Raw genomic sequence first — 18,613 nt, 5'->3', positions numbered from 1 at the left:
TCATCCTTTTCAAGTGGCACATGAAGGCGGAACGACACACACCCCCTCAGGGCCCCCTGTTTTCACTCCAACTTTGGCGCGAAACGCTGCCTCGCGGTTCGCTGGCGGGCGTCAGCGTTGTTCGTTTCGACAGAGCACCATCCATCCATCTATCCGTCTGCCGGCGTCATGTGGCCTACCATCTTACGGAGACAGAGAGAGGAGATAGACGGGGAAACGGTCACTTTACAAACCACGGGCCACTTCGAACCTCTCCGCCGCCGGCTGCTTTTCCTTCACTTCCACCGGTCCTCGGCTTTCAGCAGCAAAAAGCCACCATCCGGTTGCCAACAGGGTCTTGGCCTGAAGCAACCGGTGTCATGTCACTTGGCGTGCCAGCACGCACATACATCGTGCCTGTAACGATGAGAGACCACATCCACAATGTCCCCCACGGCCTCAGATGCCAACAACTTTCGTTCGCCCTGCGCGGATCTAGAGTGATTGCGCCGCTGTGTTGGACGGACCTGGCTTGGTTGTCTAAAGCTTGGCCTATCCCTGAGACGGTTCATGCCAGCTCTCCGCCGCCATAGTAGTGCTCTTCTCACCGCTCTTTTTAGTGCCAGGCTTGACCTCGATAACAACGTAAGCCCCAAGGAAGCGGCCGCGGCGACGAAGCCCCCCCCCCCTCCCGCCAATATGGACATCGTTTGCGACTTGGGTTTGGGTTTGACTCGTACCTGTAGGGCGGTGGTCTTCGGTGCGCTGGCAGCCGACCGACCGACTGGCACGACGCACCGTTTCCTCGCCGTATTTATCGTTGTTTCGACAAATTACCAGGGATTCAACTGAACCAAGAGCACAGCAAATCGCATGAATGGCGCCATGCATGCGCGCGCAACAACCTGCGAGCTAGCTGCCCCCAGTGCAGCGCACAACATCCAGACGTGCATGAGCTCGCATAGAAGACGGAGACGGCTGGAGCAACAATCTGATCGCCCGACCCCCGCTCTCTCACTCACCACTCGCTCGACAGACCAACTCGACGACCCCTTTGGCCTTTTCCTCCGCGAGAGACTCTGCAGGGCGTGTAACTTGCAAACCATCTGATTCGGCGGCTTGCCTCCCCCGTCGTAACTAGTCTCTGCAGCCAACACGTCGAGTCCGGCCGTGGCTGCGCCTGCGACGGCTGCTGGTGTTTCCTTTTGCAACACACACATGCCGGTGATGCCAACGAGACTGGCCACGGTCTACTGTAGGTAGGTGGATTGGCATGCTCCCTTTTCCCCTCCTGTTATTCATGTGGCATGCAGTCATCCTTCACCCGCCGACAGACCGATCCGTTTCACGCAGACACAAACCTCAGGTAGGCCCCTAGTCCTCGGTATCCTCATCGCCCGGTCGAAGGCAGCTGCGGCTTATTCGTCTCTAGGCCGGGACTAAAGCACTGAGCTGCATCCTGTCGGTTTATGTAATCAACATCCGACATGTTTTGTTAGTCGCGCCTAACAAAACCTGCATCGCCATTACCAGCAGCATCCGGTCCCGGATAACATCGTTGCACAACCGATTCCTTGTCCCCACTCCCGCCCAGACACGCACCACCGGCGCCGGGCACTTTGCGGTACCTGGCCGTATTGCCCCTTCTTGTGCGAACTCTGCCACTTGCCGTTCTTTTCTCCGCACCGAACGAGATCTGTACCTAGGTTGTTATCTGCCTGCCATCAAGGGATGGACGACCTTTCCCTCTGCAAAGGCCTCGCTTCCGATGGCAGTATCAGAGTCTGGGTTAGTTGAGGGGATGTCGTTCAACCAGCCAGCCAGCGATGAACTCAATCCTTACTCGCGGTGGCAGCTGCGTTTAACCCCTTTATGGACGCCTGGCGGATGCCCTGTAATCATCTTCGGTTCCTTGACGTGCGATCATGGCAGCTGAGCGGGCTTTATCTGAGGTAAGATAAGGAGACGACGGTGATGATGAGAAAATGCCCGCCACGCAAAGAGGAATGTGTCTAGTACGAAGAATCCCGGCAGCGCCGCTGTGTGACGAGAAGACGCTCGACACGACCTGCTGGACCCAGTCCCAGGCGACGATAGCACAATGTAGAGTAGAGCCTCTGATTGAACATCTGGTCGGCGCGCCGGAACGGACGCAGATTGGTCTTGTTTCCCATCTTGTGAGAATTCGGACTGAGCGGGGGTTCCCTCTCCCAACGAACACGTTATTGTTGCTTCGATATCCCGTGTGTCACCACGAGTTGCGTGTCAAACGGCCAGCGCCGATGTAACTTCAAAGTGCCAATTGACCAGAGAGACCCAGGTTTGACCCATCTAGTAGCGAGCAAGCCCGCAGACAATGCACGTCGGAGTGGCATGCACACCCGAAGTTGGTGTGGTGTGGTGCTGCGAGGCACATCGTTCGCGGATCGCCTTATATGCGTCTCACGATGCGCCTAACGAACGACTCACATCCCGTCCATCTGCTCGCAAGGAGGCAGAGTGGACAGCCACGAAGGCGGGTACACGACGGCGTGTTCTCGTGACCTCGTCCTCTTAAACATTGGTTGCAGGCCCATCATTTATGGCATAGTACCCGAGAGGCACAGGTGTAAGGGGGGGGGGTCAAGGCAAACTTGTTGAGGGCCACTTCCATTTTATCATTATTCCAGCATAAACAAGTCGCCTTGCTCATTTGGGTCTTATTAGATATATAAATACAAGATACGCAAAGCTCCTAAACGCCTTGAATGGGTGAACAAGTACACGCAGTTCCGGGTGGTCATGGCTCATAAGCTTTACACAGATTGGTACCCGCGTTAAGGGGATGGCAGTTTATACAAAATCAGATATCCAGCATGCTCTTGATTTGCTGGGGCTGGTGGCCGGTCACCGAGACGGCCGTGCTGCTGCTGTTGCTACGTTGACTGGGGTCGGACGGCGTCGTGAGGCTGTCGGGACGTCTGCCGCGTCCAGCCCCGGGGACGTCTGAGTAAGAGGGCGGCGGACCGTCCTGCATGAGCTCGGAGGCGCGATCCGGCCGACTCGCGCCACCGGCGACAGGGAAGAGCAGCTCGGCGGCAGCGTTCAAGGCACGCTCGTTCCGGCGGCGTTCGGACTTGCCGGTATACGGGATGAATGTCGCCCCGTTTGCGGCGTCAAAGTCCGGCCTCAAAGGGGCGGACGTTGTGGTGGTGGTCGTCGTCGTCGTCGTCATCGAGCCGGCCGCGGCACTGCCTCCGCCGGCTCCGCCACGGCCCATGCTGGCCATTTCGATCTCGCGGTCGGCGCGCTCGCGCTCTTCGGCCCTGGCCTCCATGTTCCGCTGGACGCCGCGGGCCGTGGCGGCGCCGCCGCCAAGCTCGCGAACGTTCATGGCGATGCGCTCGCGCATGGACATGCGACCGACGAGATGGTCGTCGTTCTTGACGCGGCGCCACCAGGCGGGCTTGGGCACGTAGCCCATCTCGCGATCGATCTGGGTGCCGCGCTCGCGGCGCTGGCGGATGAGCTCGCGGTCCTCGTTGGGGGAGAGGAAGCCGTAGGCGATCTGGATGTAGAGGATCAGCAGGGCGGGCCCGTAGCCGCCGACGTAAACGGCGGCGAGGTTCGCCTTAGCGTTGAGGACGGAGTAGGTGAAATTCCAGGAGACGAGCCCCTGGTAGGCGACGAGGCAGGCGGCCAGGGGCAGGATGAGGAGGAAGCGCCAGGGGGTGTAGCGGAGGCAGCCGCGTGCCTTGTTGACGAGGCCGCGGTCGCGCGGGTAGTAATGGTTGATGGAGTGGCGGAGGGAGAAGCAGATGGTGAGCCAGCAAATGACGAGGCAGAAGGTGGCGGCCTTGAAGCGGCCGTCGGTGGCGTTGGGGGCGGCGCGGGCGGCGGTCTGGTCGGGGGAGCGCTGTTTCTCGATCTCGCCCCAGTTGCGGGGGACGATGAGGAAGACGTTCTGCGGCGATGGATTGTTGTCAGTCATACATTCCCGTTTCGATATGGAGGGTTGAGTGGGCAAAAGAAGAAGCAGCAGAAGGAGAACAAGGGGAGGAGAACAAGAACGGAACGTACCAGCCATAACCAGAAATAGAACCACAAGGGCATCCAGAACTCGACCTTGCTCCGGCGGTCGCCATCGCGCAGGGAAAAGGGGTCCGGGTCGATGGCCTGGCGCTCGCTCCAGCTGCCCCAGTGGCGGACGGCCTCCCAGACGAGGGCCATGGTGAACTGCTGCAGCAGGAACCAGAAGAAGCTGTTGATGACGATGGGCAGGCCGATGACGTAGAAGCGGTCAACGTCGATGTTTGTGAAGAGGCTGATAAAGGCGGCGACGCAGACGAGGATGGCGTAGTACCACTGCCAGCGGCGGCCGACGGGGTAGAAGCGGCGGGTGGCGGGCAGGTGGGACTCGCCGTGCTTCTTGAGGTTGGCGAGGACGAGCATGAGGGCCATGGCATAGACGACGCCGAAGCCTACGCCGACGCCGGCGCGGGTGCCGATGGGGTTGATGGGGTCGTAACACCAGGTGGAGTTGACGAAGGTGCCGTTGGGGAAGAGGTAGACGGGGGTGTACGGCGGCTCGGTGACGTAGCAGTTAGAGCCGTTGGAGACGGTGCCGTTGGTGTAGAGGGTGTAGTTGAAGAAGTCGAGGGCGGTGCGGTTGAAGTGGACGCCGCCGAGGACGGTGTCGGAGGCGTTTGCGCCGGGGGGGAAGCCGAGGAGGGCGCGGCCGTGGAGGGGCATGGCGGCGGTTATCTTTTGGGTGGGAGGGTATTCTCGAGATGAGGTGGGCGTTTCGGATGGGACTTGATGTTCGGATGGCAGTTGATGTTCGGTCGGGGGAGTCGGGGGTTTCGTGACGGAACGGTCGGTCTGTCGGTCGGCCGGGGAGGGTGGAGGGGGGGCCGGAGGCGCCGGATCGCGAGAAGGGAGGTCGTCCGGTGTCGGTCAATTGAGGTGCTCTCGAACAGAGATGGGCAGAAGACAGGACGACGAGTTGGACTAGGACATTGCTGGAGAGGTTGGAGGCCGACGTCAATTTTTGTCGGGAGGTGGTGTGGTGGTTGGAGAGAGGAGGAAAGAGGAGGACGATGAGAGCGAGGAGGGAGAAGAAAAGTGTAAATTAAAAAAGGTTGGTGAGGAAAGAGACGGACGAAAAGTGTGGCTATTACAACATGGGTTTGTTTTCGGTGTGTGTATGGAACGCTCGGAAAGGCGGAGAGGACGAGACTTGTTTTTCCTCCCCTCCCTGGTCGCGCGTTGTAGTCAGCGCAGTGGGAGGGAATTGGACGCTAGACGCAGATCATTTGATGACGGAGGGGACGAGAGACGGGGACCCGGACGGAATGGTCGGGAGTGAGATGAGTGGTGAGTGAGTGAGTGAGTGAGTGATGTGATCTGGTTTGTGTGCACTATGTGTTGGGTAGTACTCTGTATTAGTCCATGTTTTGGTCCGTCAAGAGTGGAGAAAGCCGAAGCTCCGGGATGAAGACAGACGATGAAGAAGAGGGTGAAGGAGGATGTTTCGTTATTCAACCTTTATTCTCCCCCTTCTAAAACGTGACGCAAGGCGCAATTCCAGCCGGGTTTCTGTCCAGTGTTATTTTTGTTTGTTTATTTAGACCCCATCAGCCCAACTCTATCGGTCCGTGAGCATCAGAGAACGTGACTGTGTGAAATGGAAATGCGCCTCGATCCCAATTCGCCGCCCAGGCCGCCCGGGACCCGCTACTCGGCGTCATCGGTGAACGAATTGGCGGTTTAAGCGTGTAGCTAGAAGAAACAAAATGCGGGGACAGCTGAGCCACCATACAGGCCCATATGGTCGCTCCGCAATCCTCCCGGTTGTAGATAAGCTAAGCTATCTCAGCCACACTTATGTAAGGCAGGGTGCTCGCCTACCTACCTAATTGCTTAGGTACATGTATCCGTACTTCCTCTGGTCCTTGAGGTACGTACCTCGGCCGACACAGGACAGCTTGGAGCTGTGCGTGCGCTTCTCTCCCTCGAAGCTCCAACTCCCACCTCAACAACCACCAACAAACAACACCAAGGTTCACAACCCCACCTTACCGCCGCCGCAGGACCACCTCATCCCCCTCAATGCTTAACCTCCGCCCATCATGACGACCCGCGACGCCGAGGACCCCTCCTACATCGACTACGAGGCCTTCCTCGACCCGGACTTCAGCCCCTCCTCCTTCGCAAACACCCTCGTCCTCGCCACCAACAACCCTAACGATGCGCCCCTCGACCTGTCCACCCCGCTGTCACGCGTGCTCTTCGACACACAGGAGATCGACTCCCACATCGACCTGCTGACCACCAAGTCCGCCGCCCCGTTGCTGCAGCACACCGCCGAGCAGACTGCCGCGAGTAAGCGCATCGTCTCCGAGCTCGACGCCCAGATCAAGAGCCTGAACGACAGCTACAAACAGCTCGAGAAGGAGGTCATTGACAAGCATGCCGAGGCAGACGAGGTGCGCCACGTCGCCACCCGTCTGTGGGAGACCTTGAGGCTGGGCCGCTCCGTCGCCCGCTGTCTGCAGCTGGGCCGCCAGCTCGAGGTCCAGCACGCCGAGATCGCCGGCTCAAGCGTCAGCGCCGCCGCCGCAGCAGCCGGCAAGAAAGAAGACCATCGCGCCTTGGTGCGATGCTCGCACACCATCCTTTCGCTGCGCGAGGTTCTCGAGAACACGGCGCCCGGCGAAGAGGGCCACGGCCTAGCCCGTGTCGACGCCGTTCGCACCCTGCGCGATTCCGTCGTCGCCCCGATCGAGCGGTCCGTGAGGGAGACGGCCGAGAAGATTGTACGGGACTTTGCCGTGCCGGACTCGGCCACCTTTGCGCAGGGCGAGGAGACCAAGGCCCGCACCGTGTCGGCCATGGTGACGTTGTTCCTGTTGTCCCCGGCCCCGGCCCCGGCCACGGCCCAGAAGACGGACCGTTGGGCGCCGCAGCTGCTCCTCCAGGCGCTCGAGACGTACCTGCGGTCGGCGCTGCAGTCGTCCATCGCCGCACTGTCGCGGTCTCTCAGCCAGCTGCCGACGCTCGACCGCACCCTCGCCGACATCTCGGCACGGTGTCAGAACGTTGTCGCGCTGGAGCTGGTGCTCGAGTCGACCAAGCTGCCGACGCACCCGCTCGTCGCGGCCGCGTCCCAGCGACAGACCAACATGCTGCAACCGCTGCTGGCCCACCTCGAGACGGGCAGCTTGCCGAGCTACTTCTGGCGCACCATGGCGGGGAACCTGGGTACGCGAGTCCAGGAGATTGTCAACCGCGGCGGTGTGTCGGCGCGCACGCTGCGGTCCAACAAGGCGAGCGTCGGTGACGCCGTGAGGGACTGCGTCGTCAGGGGGTGCCGCATGCCGAGCGCGCTCAAGGGGAAAGGCCGCGGCGAGGGGAACTGGGAGAGGGAGGTGGCCGTCATGGTCGGGAGTGTCGTGAACAACTTTGGAAGATGAGACTGCGTGGCCAGGGGGAGCTTTGTCAACAGGGTTTCACGAGGGCTGGACAGGGATGTCGGTTACAATGTGGACAGATGAGACTGACCACACGAGGCTAGACGGGAAGATCGTCGACCGCGTCGACATACGAGACCGCCTCCACCAGACATGGACGAGGGCAGCCGAATGGGTCATACGGCGACGCATAGTAGGCGTTTGCGAGACAAAAAGGGACTTTTGCTTACCTCGAAAACACCATTACATCAACGCGCCGGGCTTCTCCCGCCAAACTCTACGCGCTGAGCCTTCACTTGCACAATAAGCTCGACTCGATTGACCGGTTTTTCAAATCTCCATGCATCATCCCCCTCGCCCTGGTCAACGACAATGCTTGGTGGCATCGGGCCAAAGGTTGTTTCAGGTCAACCAAACTCAACGCCGGTCGTTCGCCGCTGCATCTAACATCCATGTACATGTCAACATTCGCCCTACAGCCGCCGTGTCCTCATCAGTCGCGTCATGCCGTTCGGTGCTGACTGAAGAGACGCCGTAAGCGAAAGCGACCCTTGCAGGGGTGTTCTCTGGATTATATTTTCATGAACTACAATCGGAGATTTAGCCTCCCCCCCGGCTTCCCACGTCAGTCCAACCGTGAAACTCCGGCTTGTCCTGGCACTCAGTCGGTCAACCTGGCTCCTGGATACTGAGCACTTCGAAGTAACGAACACGCACGACACGCTGAAGGCGTCCGAAATTCAGCTTGTCTGCCTATGCGACGGACATAGTATATGAAGATCCGTGGTTCTCTGAAACTCCTTTAAACCTCAATTTTGTGACAGGCCTGTCTGCCGGGACGAGAACCAGAACGAGAACAAGAACTAATGCAAGTCTTGGCTGACAGCACCACAAGAGACGGACGACGGCGCACGCGTGCTTAGCGGCCAGTGAACACGCAGGGGCAACCTGCGTGCAGTCAGCTAGACGTCTGTAAGTCAAAAAGCAGGCAACCCCAGAGCAGGGCAGGCGGAGTTGTGAGCAGCGTACTATGGTGTACGGCAAGTTTTGCATCCTACGTTGACTGGTGTTGCGCAGGGTTAGGCTGAGCAGTTTAGAACTTTTTCAACAAATGTCAAAACGTAGACTGGCTGGCGTAAAGCCAAAATGGTAAAGCAATCGGACAGCTCCGTACTGCTACAGAGTCAATTGTCACAACAGGAGTCCGAGATCTCAACCTACCCAGCATGCGACGCGCGTCCTGCTTTCCAGCTTGAAGAAGCTATTATCGACTAGTCAGTTAAGCATACATTCAGTGTTATTTAAGAAAAAGAATGCTCAAAGGAGGCTAACGTGGGAGTAGACCGAGACTTTTGAGTCCCCTCCACCGTACCGTACAGCTCAAACTCTCTCTTGGCGAGTCCAATTGTCAAGAAGCACGCAAAACTAGGTTATGGTAAGTAGAGTTGTGGGCGGCAAGCATACCGTAGGTAATTCAATTCAACCGGTGCATCCTGCTCGTAAACCTTCATTTGCCTTTATGCCGTTTTGAGGGTCCTCGTATTGGTTCTCAATTCGATCAACGACTCGTAACATAGTTCCGAAATGCCCCGACGGAAAAGGACTCAACGGAGCTTCCCACATGATAGATCGTAGATTGATGCGCGATTGCCGCGACTGACAACACAAGGCAACTTTTTGCCTGCAAACGCCAAAAACTAAACTCTACCCTGGAATGAGCGTGCCGAGTACCTGACACCCGAAGACAACCTCCTTTTTCCTCGTCAGGGCAGTGTCTGCAGTCGTTGGGACACAAGTCCTCTTGGGCAGACGCTACCCTAGTTATGGAGGAGATTCTTTCGCCGTGATGCTTTTGGGAGCAAGCGCAAGAATCCAGCCTTGCAAGATTTCCTCGGCGTTGATCCACGTTTCAAACATCTTCAATGGCCACCATGAGCCGCACATACGAGTCGCCTACATTCATCTCCGGAACAAACCCGGCCTCCTTGCAGTTAAGCCCGGGGTAACTGATACTTGTTCTCACGGCATCTTCTCAGTATGTTGAGGAGAAACTTTGGCCGTTCGCTCTTAAAAGCCCGAAGAGGAAAGGTGAGCACTGGATTTCCTGCCATCGTGACCATCCATGACCACATCTTGAGTGTATGCAAGTGTCCTTATCCGTTTCGGAAACAAACCTACGGCATCATGGTCCTGCACGTGGTAACAAGTGCTCATTTCTCTGAGCATCTTCTCCACCCACTGGCAAGAAACAATACCAACGTGATTTGCCAGCTTGGAGGAAAGAAAATTGTATAAAGCACCATTTCCTGCAGTCAAAATGCAGGAGGGATCTCAATCTTCACTCCTTTTCCAACTTCTTGCCATTTTTTTCAATAGAAAAACAAGAAAGAAATAGAAGCAGCATCATGTATGCCACCAAGATCATCTTCCTCCTTCTCACTGTTCCCTTTGCCTCTCAGCCTGGGAGCCATGCGCTCCCTGCTGAAGTGCATAAGGGCCAGCCTATCCAGTACGTTCCCCTGTGACCTCGTTGTTCTTGGGCCTTTTTCATACGCAACTGATGCTTGGATGAAGCTCTCTTGTGGTCTTGTCTTCTAATTTCTTTTTGTCCTTATACAGAGTATAGAAAGTGTTTCTAACATGAAAACAGTGTCAAACCACCCCCAGCACTCGCAAAGATATTTGGACCAAAACCAGCCACATACTACCCACAAGAACATACGCACGCCGGGAATGTGGCTGTGTATAACATAGCACATTGTGGGAAGGTCAAGTGTTGATGACAACACGACCCATGCAGGCATATCACCTCTCGCTGTCCGTTGTGCAAAGCCTGTCGCCACAACAACGTTGTGTTGTCCACGGCGGTACCTTGTAGTACTTGGTCTATAAGAGCGAGCATGTCCGATAGGTTTAAATTGAGAAGCAACAAGAATCTCAAGGCGTCTTCCTGGATGCCTTGTTGAATTCCAAGGCGGTGTTGACCTTGCACGTACACTGTGTGTGTTCTGTCTGTGCAATCATTCTCGAATGCGCCCATGTCCATCAACATGCCGACTGTGCTCCTAGGTCACGTTGCGACCCGGGAGCAACAAGCAAAGTATTGCAGGCCAGGAGCGTAGGGATGGGACTCTTATATTGAGAAGTGCTTGACTACCTTACCTAAGGCTGAGAGTTGCTGTAATGGCCGGCCTGCAGATAACTGCAGTGGAGAGCGTTTACTAATGGCTTTGGCAAGCGCACTGCGGCTACTAGCCACTGTTGTACCAGCCACAGGGGCTGTGCAGGACCTCCTGCAACACAAAGATTGTTCTAAGACCTCAACGCTCAAGCCAGTTCAGAGGGAGGGAGTGTCGGCATGAGGGGAATGCCGCCATCGCCAGCAGCTTTTTTAGGAGGCACATTACTGTAGTTGGAGAAGTCAAGGAAGTGGGTTGGTGTTTGCAGTCTCAGACGGACGGACATGCAAGTCTTGGTACCCGACAGCACCACAAGAGAACGGACGGACAAGCGCACTCGTTCGTACCTTTTCTCTCAGCCAGGAAACACCCTGTTTCTAATTAGTCGTCCTGTCATTCGTCGAGAAGCACGCAAAACCGGGTTAGGTTAGTGAGAGCGGGGAGGCCAAGGCGGTCGACGGGGTAAACCCACCTCGTTCGGTCTAGGGCCAAGATCGTCATCCACTCAGTTGACAGGCATGCCGGGCATCGTGGACTTGTGTCTGATATATAAAGGCTCGATCGACTCTTCTCCGCTGTACACCCAGGTCTGCAGGTCTAGGTCCATTTCCCCTTCGCCGCCTGTACACTAAACAAACTCCTTCCGGCTACTCACTCACTCACTTCACTCACTCACTCGCGAGTCGGACGCGGAAAACCCACACAACAACCGACCGCCATGGCGCTGCTCTCGTCGACGGCGCTCCTCTACGCCGTCCCGGCCCTGGTGGCTTACTACCTCATCTCGTCCTACCTCGACCGTCGCCGCCTCCAGCAGTTCGCCAAGGCCAACGGCGCGACGTTCCCCAGATATGTGCCCACCAAGCTGCCCCTGGGCATCGACTTTGTCTGGCGCGCCATCACCACGACGCGCAAGGGCGGCGACCTCCTCGACGACGTCGTCGGCGCCAACTACGACGCCAACGGCACCACCTTCTCCATGCCGGGCTTCTTCGGCCCCTCCGAGGTGTACACCATCGACCCGGCCAACATCCAGGCCGTGCTGGCCAACAAGTTCAAGGACTTTGACCTCGGCGAGAGGAGGATCAAGCAGTTCAAGCCGCTGCTGGGCAACAGCATCTTCACCGCCGACGGCGCCTTCTGGGAGCACTCGCGCGCCCTCTTCCGCCCGCAGTTCTCGCGCGACCAGATCAACGACCTCGACAAGACCGAGGCCGCCGTGCAGGCCCTGTTCAGGGCGCTGCCGTCGGTCGGCGTCATGGGCGACGGCGGCGACACCGTGACCGTCGACATCATGCCCATGCTCTTCCGCTTCACGCTCGACACGGCCACGGGCTTTCTCTTTGGCGAGAGCGTCGAGTCGCAGACGGCCGCCGCCACGGGCATCTCGTCGACGACGAGCGCCGCGACCGCCATGGCGGTCGACCAGGGCAGCGGCAGCGACAACGACATGAGTTTCGCCGACGCCTTCCACGAGGCCCAGGACTGGATCACGATGCGCGTGCGCCTCCAGGGCCTGTACTGGCTCGCGCCGAGCGCCACGGGCAAGAAGGCGGCGGACTACATGAGGCGGTACACCGACCACTACGTCCGCCTCGCCCTCAGCTCGGCCAAGCCGCCGGCGCCCGAGAAGGAGGGCGGCGAGGCCGGGTACAGCCTGCTGGACACGCTGGCGACGCAGACGCGCGACGAGGACGAGCTGAGGGACCAGCTGCTGGGCCTGCTGCTCGCGGGACGGGACACGACGGCGTCGCTGCTGGCGTGGGTGCTGCTGCTCCTGGCGCAGCACCCGGCCGTCTTTGACCGGCTCCGGGCCGAGGTCGTCGAGGCCTTTGGCGAGTACGATGCCGAGGGCGGCGACACGTCGCACATCGACTTCGCCTCGCTCAAGGCGTCCAAGTACCTGCAGTTCGTGCTGCGCGAGACGCTGCGCGTGTACAACGTGGTGCCGCTCAACCTGCGCATCGCGGCGCGCGACACGGTGCTCCCGCGCGGCGGCGGCGCCAACGGCCAGCAGCCCATCGTCGTGCGCAAGGGCCAGACGGTCAACTTCTCGCCCTACCTGCTGCACCGCCGCGAGGACGTGTGGGAGGCCGCCATGGAGTTCAAGCCCGAGAGGTGGGAGGGCGTCCGGCTCGACTGGAACTACGTGCCCTTCAGCGGCGGGCCGCGCATCTGTCTCGGACGTGAGTTTTTGTTGCTCTTCTCTTTCCTCCGTCTCAAACTTATGTACGAGTTCTTTTTGCTAACTTGTGACTCCTTGCTTTTTTCCCGCAGAGCAATTTGCTTTGACCGAGGCCGCGTATCTGCTCGTCAGGTTGCTGCAGAGGTTCAAGTCCATGGAGTGGCTGGGCCCCCAGGGGAAGCCGAGGAAGGACGTCCACTTCACGATGGCGCCGAGGGACGGCGTCCACGTCAAGTTTCAGTATGCGTAGTCTTTTCTCGTTTCGTCTTCTCATAGGTTATCGAAAAGAATCGAGACGGGGCGCCTGGTGACCAAAGGCCGAGTGAGTTGTTCGTCTGCCTGCTCTTGACTGGGGACAGCTTGGTTTGCGCGGCCAGTATGTGTTATCGGAATGTCCAGGGGCTCTGGGGCGTGTCTGAATTCTCGTGTTTTATATAAGACGGCTTGCTCTATCGAGATCACAACGACATTCCAAAGTGAATGCCGGAAGGTCTATCACATACTATCAACCAGAAGACCTTCGTAGACATCTATCGAATCAACAAGTCAAGCTTGTCGTTGTAATATCTCACCCACATGGCCGCCCTCTCGTCATCGCTCCCATCATAGCTCCTGGAGTCAGCATCCTCGCTTTCACTTTTTTCCTCGCATCCGTCTACCCGGAGGTACACACCGAGACTCCTTGCACCCTCGACATCCCTCTCGGTCAGACTCTGCCGGTTGATATCGCGCAGCACGCTGGCCATCTTGTCCTTCCAGTACGTCTGCATGAACTCGGTCAAGGAAGACCCTGAGTCGTCGACCGCTTTCTCGAACTCGACAAGCAACGTCTCGAGACGCCGCAGCTCAACAGCGTCTTCCTCGAGAATCTCCTCAACCTCTTCTTCGTCGTGTCTCGCCCGCCCCTCGTCGCAGCAGGTATGCCGCAGGGGGAGCACGGCAAAGGTGCTTCCGCGGAGCCATGTAGACACCAGATCTCGCGGGATAATACCCCGATCACCCCCCTCGAGTGCGGTGAGAGACACGGTCATGTTGACGAGGAACTGGTCCAGTGCATTGATTACAGTGCCCATGTCTCCCGACTGAAAACTCGGCAGCGTCGACCGTTGAGTTTCTTTCAGGAGCATGCTATAGGGATGGCACCCGCGGAGCGAGCACCGACACCGGCAGGCGTCGAGGTACGGCGCCTCGCCGATAGCTGACCGTGTCCCGGCCATGATCTGCGAGTGGATTTCGTGCTGATGCTGCTGGAGGCGGTTTCCCGCTAAGGAGAGTACTTTGTGCGTCGCTGTGTACCCTCTAACGGTTTCCGGGACCAGGGACGTAAGGCTCACTCGGTGTTGTACTAGCCAGAGGGCGAAGCCGGTGCTCCAAGTCCACATGAGGGGGGTGAAGCCTTGGGCGTTGGGCGCGTCGACCTCGTGGAAACCTCTCGAATAGAAGGCGTCCGCCAAGGGCACCACAGACGACTCGTCGCGTAAGCAGGCGATGGGGTGGTATATGGTCTCGTGGTATTCATACGTTCTTGTGTTGAGTCCAAAGGGAACGTTGTGCCCGTCGTTCTCGAGGAGGTCCAAGACCTCGTTGGTGTGCCTGTTGAGGACGGAAGGGCCGTTCAGGTTCATGCGGTCGATGTGTTCGGGGCTGAGGCGAGCGAGGGCCGCTTCTTTTAGCCTTTGCCGTCGGATAACGAGGTCGTCGACAACCAGATGCTTCGCTCTGTCGGACGCCGCGGCGAGAGCCCGGATCCAAAAGGGCTTTTGTAAGGTCGTGATGAGGCAGTCTACGGCGAGAAGCAGCTTGACGACCTCTATACATGAACATGTCCTGTCATCTAAGCCCGGGTCTTGGATAGGGTGTGTCACGACACAGACTGAGCATTTCCGGTAGAGTGCATACATCAGCGCAGACTCGTGGTGGCGGTCATGCTGGTGTATGACGGACGTGCCGAGCCGGTCGAGCATCGTCCTCAGGCCTTGTGGCCAGCATATGAGATGGTAGAGGACAGGCTGGTTGAGAGCGTCTGTGGCGGATAGATCCAGCCTCAGGGGATCCGCATCCAGGATCCGAGATAAGGCGGCATGGTTCCGCATGAAGACGGCCTTTGCGGGATGGTCTTCGTACACTGGCTTGATGTCACTACTGTGGATCTCACTCCCTCATTCATACAAGAGCAACCAAGAGGCGAGAAAGAATTTCCAGTACGAGGAGGAGAAGAAAGAAGAAGAAGAGGAGGAGGAGGAGGAGGAGGGCCTTACACTCGGGCATCTTTTTCGACTGCGTGACCAGCCGCTGATGGTGCTCCATCGTGAAAATCCCCCATTCTCGCAGCATCAGAGACGGTCCCAACTCGAAAAAGTTGGAGTCCATGTTGTCGGGGTACACGAGGTCAAAGACGTTTACGAGCACGGAATCGATTGCAACCCATGTCGGAAAGCGGAGGAAGCAGTGGAGAGGCAAACTGTTGAAGGGAAACAAAATCAATGTTGATCTACTCGTCTCGGAAATGTATTTTCTCTCTTACCTCTCCGGGTCGGCGCTGTCCCGCGGCACTCCCACAGCAACGAGGAACTCCAGCAGCGCGAGCGTCTCTTTCGTGAACGTCTTCTTGCCTGCTTGCCTGATCATCATCAAGGTCGCGTGGTGCAGAAGGTTACGCCCTCTCACGTTGAGATCGAACGGCGACGCCCTCTTGGTCCGAAAGATGACCTGCAGCGTCCTGACCCCCCGGCGAGCCAGATCACTGTACGCGCCGCGGCTGAGCACGCCGTACGAGACAATCTCCGAGGCATGCAGCAAGAGAGATACGACCTCGAAAGCCGGGCTGTTGTCGCGGACCGGGGCATACCTGAAGACAGGGGAGATGCTGAAGCCGCCGGCGCCGCGGGCGGACGAGAGCGTCGTCGCGACGGCGACGGAGACAAGACCGCGTAAGACTTGGAGGGAGATTCCCGCGGACCAGGTGGTATCCGTGTCGACGAGGCCGGCGAGCGGGCAGCCGCACGCGTGGTTGTTCTCGGCGACGGCCTCGAAGACGAGGAAGAAAGGTCCGGCCTGGCGCTTCCTCCTCGTCTGGACCCTGCGTGGCTTGCACCGGCACTGGACGTCGAGGTGCGTCTTGCCGGATCGGAGTTGGAGTGAAGAATACTGGTGAGCATCCTCTCTTGGGTCGGGCCCCGGTTCGGCTGCCGCAAGATCGCATATCATCCGCATTGCGTCCGGCTTCGAGCGCATTCGCTGGCAAACCTCACGGACGTCGGGGGACATGATGGCGGCCAGCATCGTCTTGAGCTCAGCGACGTCCTCTCTGAGGGCAGCGCCGGTTACCCGGCTCGACGACAGTAGCAGGGAGGTCTCGGCCGCCTGGCTCTGGATGCTGAGCATTATCTCCTCGGAGACCCGGTGGGATGCCTGGAAAGAGTTCTGTATGCCCAGGCCCAGCGCGGCGACATCGTGCGTCAGGGAGCCCAGGGTGGTGTCCAGCCCCTTTAGATCTCGACTGGCTTCGCGAGAAATCTCGCTTTTGTTTCAAAAGTTAGACTGGAAATCAAAGGTAAATTCTGAAAGAAGAGTGAAGGGGGGGACGGGGGAGGGTGGTGGTACATCTGAACGAGGTCGAGGGCCGTCTGGAGGGCCGTGTTGGCGGTCGCGAGGCGCTCCCCGAGACGATTCAAGTGATCTCGACGGAAAGGGTAGAGGAGCTTTCTCTTCTGGCCCTCTATCTTCTGCGCGATGGTCGTTTGGGGCGTCGTGGCTTCGGCGCAGACCTTGTTCAGATAGTCGCGCAGCGAGGACAACTCCGTCTGGGCCCCGGTCAAGACGGGATGCAGCGACGGAGAGCCGCCGCTGCTGAAGGACGCCGAGTTGTGCTGTTGGGCATCTTCGATCTGCTTCACGAGGGCTTCCATGTAGTTGCAGTGGCGTCTGGTTGACTCCGTCTCTTCCCTGTGGCCCTGGACCCCGTCGAGGTATGTGTTGAGACCGGAGCAGACCTGCAGCCCAAGCGACACCACGCCGACGACGGTCCCCAGAAGCTCTGCCATGATGTCGTAGCGATAAGGACGTGGGATTATGAACGACCGGAGAGAACTAGGGCTGTTTGGCAATGTCGGGGTGCGCCTGGGTCTTGTCCCTAGACTGAGAGACAGCCCCTGGGCAGTGGGAAGGTAGCAGTGTGTGATACGGAGGTTAACTGCGTCGTCGGGACGTGAAGAGGCTATGGCATGGACACACCGTTGGGAGCAAAGGCCCCCCAAGATAATCATCCTCTCCGCCCCCCGCCCCCTCCTTGGGAAATCAGGCTGACGGATGTGATAATCTGGGCCCAGATTGGTGAACTGACAGCCACGGCGTAACCATAAGTGGCACAGCCTGCATGCGTGAAAATGCCGCGCTGACTAGGCAATCCTCCTGTTGCCCGAGAAGGCGACAAATCAGCTGCTGCGAAGTTGGTGATCCTTGTCGAAGCCCGTCGTTTGTCGGTATTGGCGCGCGCCTGCATTGTTGATCGAGGGATCGCTCGCTGCCTACACAAAGCAAAATGGGACGGCAAGTCGCCGGAAATCCCACCCAGCAGTCAATGTTCTTACCAGCTCTTACATTGTCTTAGAAGAGACAACGTGATTGAGTCTTCGAGCACGACGTGAACCAACTCACCACGCAACTCGACCGTCTCAAGCACCCAGGAGGCCACGATCCCAATGGTACAAGTATCAAGCGCCTGCAGCATTGCAAGAACACAAAAGACATGTTGATAGACGGGATTCGCTTCGTGTCTGGCAGGGTGCTCACTATGGTTGACTCATGAACGCAAACGTGGTATAGAAGAGAAGTATGACACAGTGTCTCAGTGTTGTGCTGCCACCTGATATTTCAACGATGAACACGTACATCAAAGGGGCAATAACAGACATGGTCCAACATGATAGCGGCCGAATTTTCCTCTTCACGTCCCACTCATCAAGGTCGGTGGCCCTTGTCGTCGTCGTACCATGGAACTGGGGCCGGTGGTTACCGATCAGACGGCGCCACCGCCGAGTTAATATCATCTCCGAAGACTTCAACTCATTCGTCAATGAGCTTTCTTCCCATTTCCACATATATCATTGTGTCTCTCTAAGTGTCTAACCCGTGCATTTCGACCAGATCTTTTGACGACACATCACTCATGACAAATGCAAACGAGGCAAAGGGTCTCCAGCGACGTCGAGAAACACGTCACCCAGCCCACACGAGGAAATCGCACATGTCAAAAAAGTCGTAAAACTGGACCACTATCACATTGATCAAAGAATCAGCTGCAAAAAGATCAAGCCCTCTTCCAATCATGCTCAAAATCGTCATAGGCATTCTGGCCTCGGCTCTCGCCCTCGCCTCATGGCTTTTGGTCGCCGCCGTCGGCTACTACGCTGTGAGCCCAGTGCTACGAGATATAAGGCTTTGGCTATCAGAGAAATTATATGGCTCCCTCTCCTCGTCTCCGAATCTTTGAGGACTGCGGTTCTGGAGACGGGACAGCCAGAGTTGGATTCTGAGAGACTAGAATCGATGTAAGATCTCGCTTGGCAAGTCATCTAGTCGTTGCAACACAGGACTGACTTCCGACAGGCTAAATGAAGAATCGGAAGTGAATCGAGTTAGGTCTGAGTTGTATCAGGAAACGAATGCTTCACTGGGATGCGGTTGTTCTTTTGACACATGGCTTGAGTGTTGGTTTGGGTAGTTTGGGGGAGGGGGGGGTTGTCGGGGCGAGTTGATCGAGGGTTTATTCTCACCAGCCATAACCAAATTGTATTATGACCCACCTACGTTACTTTTCA

General features: G+C 57.8%; 5 protein-coding genes across 5 annotated transcripts; 3 read left to right on the top strand and 2 right to left on the bottom strand.

Annotated features, from left to right (window-relative positions):
* Positions 1-2,618: 2,618 nt before the first annotated feature.
* Positions 2,619-5,515, bottom strand: CDEST_03776 (uncharacterized protein). The gene is made up of 2 exons (XM_062919935.1): positions 4,039-5,515; positions 2,619-3,922 (listed from the first exon to the last, which is right to left on the bottom strand). Exons 1-2 carry the CDS (start codon positions 4,708-4,710, stop codon positions 2,822-2,824), a joined length of 1,773 nt encoding a protein of 590 aa, XP_062775986.1. The 5' UTR covers positions 4,711-5,515; the 3' UTR covers positions 2,619-2,821.
* A 572-nt stretch (positions 5,516-6,087) lies between these two features.
* On the top strand, positions 6,088-8,930 carry CDEST_03775 (Putative oligomeric Golgi complex subunit 5 protein). The gene is made up of 2 exons (XM_062919934.1): positions 6,088-8,704; positions 8,773-8,930. The coding sequence occupies exon 1, from the start codon at positions 6,090-6,092 to the stop codon at positions 7,431-7,433; it is 1,344 nt and encodes a 447-aa protein (XP_062775985.1). The 5' UTR covers positions 6,088-6,089; the 3' UTR covers positions 7,434-8,704; positions 8,773-8,930.
* Positions 8,931-9,679: 749 nt separating this feature from the next.
* On the top strand, positions 9,680-10,410 carry CDEST_03774 (uncharacterized protein). Its single transcript, XM_062919933.1, has 2 exons — positions 9,680-9,939; positions 10,081-10,410. Exons 1-2 carry the CDS (start codon positions 9,836-9,838, stop codon positions 10,208-10,210), a joined length of 234 nt encoding a protein of 77 aa, XP_062775984.1. The 5' UTR covers positions 9,680-9,835; the 3' UTR covers positions 10,211-10,410.
* Positions 10,411-11,170: 760 nt separating this feature from the next.
* Positions 11,171-13,322, top strand: CDEST_03773 (Putative cytochrome P450). Its single transcript, XM_062919932.1, has 2 exons — positions 11,171-12,795; positions 12,887-13,322. The coding sequence occupies exons 1-2, from the start codon at positions 11,328-11,330 to the stop codon at positions 13,042-13,044; spliced, it is 1,626 nt and encodes a 541-aa protein (XP_062775983.1). The 5' UTR covers positions 11,171-11,327; the 3' UTR covers positions 13,045-13,322.
* A 2-nt stretch (positions 13,323-13,324) lies between these two features.
* Positions 13,325-16,837, bottom strand: CDEST_03772 (uncharacterized protein; the record flags this gene model as incomplete). Its single annotated transcript, XM_062919931.1, has 4 exons — positions 13,325-14,919; positions 15,053-15,255; positions 15,319-16,314; positions 16,398-16,837. The coding sequence occupies 4 exons, from the start codon at positions 16,835-16,837 to the stop codon at positions 13,325-13,327; spliced, it is 3,234 nt and encodes a 1,077-aa protein (XP_062775982.1).
* Between the last annotated feature and the right edge of the window lie 1,776 nt (positions 16,838-18,613).

The sequence above is a fragment of the Colletotrichum destructivum genome, chromosome 2, assembly GCF_034447905.1.
Source record: "Colletotrichum destructivum chromosome 2, complete sequence".
Taxonomy (NCBI): domain Eukaryota; kingdom Fungi; phylum Ascomycota; class Sordariomycetes; order Glomerellales; family Glomerellaceae; genus Colletotrichum; species Colletotrichum destructivum.
The sequence above is the reverse complement of the archived record's forward strand: the minus strand, read 5'-3'. Positions and strand labels throughout refer to the sequence as shown.